The 3,953-nt window shown below is 39.1% G+C and overlaps 1 protein-coding gene across 1 annotated transcript; it reads left to right on the forward strand.

Annotated features, from left to right (window-relative positions):
* Nucleotides 1-884: 884 nt before the first annotated feature.
* Nucleotides 885-3,546, forward strand: LOC141419929 (melanoma antigen preferentially expressed in tumors-like). The gene is made up of 3 exons (XM_074064421.1): nt 885-1,174; nt 1,623-2,210; nt 3,033-3,546. Exons 1-3 carry the CDS (start codon nt 885-887, stop codon nt 3,544-3,546), a joined length of 1,392 nt encoding a protein of 463 aa, XP_073920522.1.
* The last annotated feature ends 407 nt before the right edge of the window (nt 3,547-3,953 follow it).

Consider the following 3,953-nt stretch of genomic DNA (forward strand, 5'->3'; position numbering starts at 1 on the left):
CTGTAATTCCTTGTCTTTCCATTACAGAAAAGAATTTCAGCACCAAGACATGAGCATAGTTAATGAGATTGCCAGAGGTTTATTTAGCAAAGCATGTGAGAAAGACACTCCAATAGATAGAATGTCAGCATTAAAGGTAACACACTTTGCTGGTCTAACACTTGGAGTTTATGCTGGAAAAGTGTGTTGGAAACTTGGTTTAAAGATTCCTTAGGATAAATGTTCTTCATTGTTCTAGGCACCTGGTACATCTCAATCATTTCTGTTACCATAACAATTTGGCATTATCACTTGGGCCCTGAGACAATTAAGTCTGATAAGCTATCTTAAGGTTCTTTTGGCATAGATGTCTGCTTTCTGCAACTTTTAATGAGCAGCTCCTACATCAAAGAAGCTAAGGAGAGACTGTACAGGAGGTTTTCTCAACATGCATATTTTTCTTGAAGATAAGCTTGCCTAGTTCCCAGGGCGTGTTAATCATCATGAGCAAAGTTATAGGGAGAGGACTGCCTTTGTACTATGCTACAGTTCAGTGGGGTAAGTGTGTAAAAAAGAAGATGCATGCCAGCTCATAATTTATTCATTAATACAATATTTCATTACCCATCTGTTGATTCCCATGCCTTGATGCCTCTAATTTAGTCTGCCTCATAGTCACACACATATTTGTATACGTATATATGTATATACAAACAGACACTTATACACACAGGCCAGTTTCTAGTCTATGTCCATAGTAGAATTCTCTAGAGGTGGCTGTCTGATTCACCACGTATTTACTTATTAAGTGTTTTGTCTTTTGATAACTTTGGTGACAAATAAGAGATTGTGGATGTCTTGTGAGGATTTCTAAATGTTTCTTACCCTGATGTAGGTTCATTAATATGGACCAAACGGAGATACCCACACTGCTGGACCTCGCTATACAGAATCTGATGGTTAACGAGCCTGTATTAATCCATGCCCTTGAGGAGATCCCAAGAGAGCTCTTTATTCCATTGTTCATTGCTGCCTTCTCTGGTGAACGTAAGAACATACTGAAGGCAATAGTGAGTACTTGGCCCTTTCGCTGTCTCCATGTTGGGACACTGAGAGTACAGGAGCCACACTGTGAAGTTTTAGAAGCCATGATTGATGGTCTTCAGATCCTTCCTGTCCAGAACTCTTCTACTCGGTAAGACTATGTGCAATGGAGACATGTGAGTCAGCAGGAGGTTTTGCTGGTGCCTGATATGAGAGAGGGCATATTATTTTCCAGAGGTAGTTAATGGTAAATGCTGAAGGTCTCTGTGAGGCTGTTGGTTCATTTGGGGGGAGTCCTACTAAACACTTTTAATGTCTTACAGAGTTTATTATGTAATAGGGGTAATTGGGGATACTACTGATGGATTTATATACTGGGTATTTTTACATAGAAGAAGGACATTAACACTAGGGAGGATAGAATAAAGGATGGAGAATATAATGAAAACTATTGGATTTGTATGGGGAAGATTTGGCATACAGTATATGCAGTGAAGACCAAGTTAAAAGGGTTGTGCCACTGCCTCTCATCATTGATCCTGTTGAGTTACATTAAAATCTGCTACCTCTCAGATATACTATCTATTCTTTCCCTACAGGGCTCCCAAACTGAGGGTTCTAGATTTAAGGCAGGATGCAGACTGCAGGACCACATGTACTGACATCTCAAGCAAATTCCCTTTCTGCTTTCAGTCCTGTATTTACTCCCAGCAGTCTATCTTAAAAATTCAAGAAGCCTGTAACAATACTGCAAATTCAGAGTCTCAGCCTCAGTCATCCAGGAAGCCTATGGAATTATTAGTAGACCTTTACTTCGATGGTACCTTGAGATCAAGGAAATTTCTTTCTGTGCTTCTGAATAAAGTTGAGCAGAGCTTTGGATCCTTGCACCTCTGCTGTAGAGATTTGCAAATTAGTAAAACATCTGACTACAAAAGTACCCTAAAGTTTCTGGATCTGGTATGCACTGATCACCTGGGAATTGATCAGGCTTATCTGAGTGAAGTCTCCACTCTTTTGGCTCAGATGATCCACCTGGATAGCCTTAGTCTGTCTAGAATCATTTTTAGATCTTGTAAAGGGAAAAACTTTAGAAATTTTCTCACCCATCTTGGGCAGATGGACAACCTCGAGGAGCTCAGCTTATCTTTCTTCTCCATCAGAGACCAGCTAAACAAACTGCTCAGGTAAGGGGTTGGGTAGGTACATGAGGTTATCTGAACTCCCTGTTGTTAAGGTATGAGAACAACCATTCTTATGTATTCCAAAGCTCCTTGTAACCTATTTTTCCTTCCACCTCAGCATCAGTACTGCTAGGAGTCTGAAACTAGTCAGGCTAGAGAGTGTCTTTCTTATAGTGAGGAGAAAGATGGTTAGAAAAAATGAACTGTGGTCATTCATTTAATCAGCCAACTACATGTAGACAGAATAAGTCCATAAACATTGGTGGAAAAAGACACAGTACTTCTCCAGCCTTCTAGAGAGGAAGGGGAGATGTTCAGATGGAGAAAGGTTTTATGTTGTAGCACTGAAACACATACTCGTGGGTCTGACCACAATAGTTAGTACTGTCAGATCATTTCACTCATGTGTTTTCTCTAAGGCTTAGGACCTGAGTGAAGAAAGTCATTTAGGGATTGGTCAAAGGGAATCGTTAGTTGACTGCGTTCCTTGATCTATCTTCACCAAATAAGTGAATTAGATCCATGATTGTTTATATTGTATGTACTAAGTGGGATAAATTTTTTTCACTTACTCTTTTTCACAACCCTATATAATAATTGATATTGTGTATATTCTAAAGATTTTTAAAAACTGTATCTCAGAATAGAAAAATAACTTTCCTAAGGTTCCAAATCTTTAAGTAATTCTGCAGCCTACATTGCTAACTGCTGTTGCAATATATTTACAAGATAGTTTATTCTAGAGTCATGGGTCCCTATAATCCAGGTTTTCTTATCCTGGTCCAATACTTATTCTTTAAAAGTACCTTTCTTTTTTCTCTACAGAGTCCTGCCACCTGAATTGGATTTCCTGTATCTGACTTTCTGTGAACTTTCTCACAAAGACTTCATTTCCTTGTCCCAGAGCCTTCAGGCAAACCACTTAAAGCTGTTGAATCTCAGTAACACTCAGATATCTTGGGAATATTCTGAGCCATTTGTGACTCTTCTGGAGAATCTCTCAGGTACCCTGCAACATCTAGAGATAGATAGTTGCCTTATAACAGATTCTACTCTTTCTGCTGTCATTCCAACCCTAAGCCGTTGTTCCCACCTCCGTGTCCTTAGCTTTGCCTCTAATCCCATTACCATGCCTGTTCTCAAGCATCTTTTACAGCAGTTAACACCTTTGATGGAGCTGAAGTATGTAATTTATCCTGTACCTGTACACTGCTATGAGCAATGGAATTCTCATGACACTTTAAACCAGCAGAAGCTTGCTGAAGTGAAAGCACAATTGAAGGGGATGCTACAGGCAGCACAGCGGGAAGACATGAACTGGACCATGTGTTCTGAATGATTTTCATGGTACAAATAGTTGTTTCAACACTGATGTGGGGTTTTTAAAGCACTAGGTGTTCTTGCCTGAAGCCCGGAGAAATCATATATATATATATATATATATATATATATATATATATATATATATAATTCTATTGTTCCAGGAAACCGTGTGTTAAAAAGTTTGGATATGTAACTGATCTCTATAAAAAGAACTCTAAGAAGAAACTAGAGGACTTGGAGAGGTTCCGTGGGTCTCTTGTCTATTGTTATATACATCCTCTTTCTTGTTACTGACCCCAGTGTTACATATGTGATGTGAAATGGTATACCATTTCCCTGTCCATACTAATTGGTTCACTTACAGGTACTTGACCCAAGTCAATTGAAACATTTCCTTGATGTTTTTGTGGAGTGGGCAGTGGT

This window comes from Castor canadensis, chromosome X, assembly GCF_047511655.1.
Source record: "Castor canadensis chromosome X, mCasCan1.hap1v2, whole genome shotgun sequence".
Taxonomy (NCBI): domain Eukaryota; kingdom Metazoa; phylum Chordata; class Mammalia; order Rodentia; family Castoridae; genus Castor; species Castor canadensis.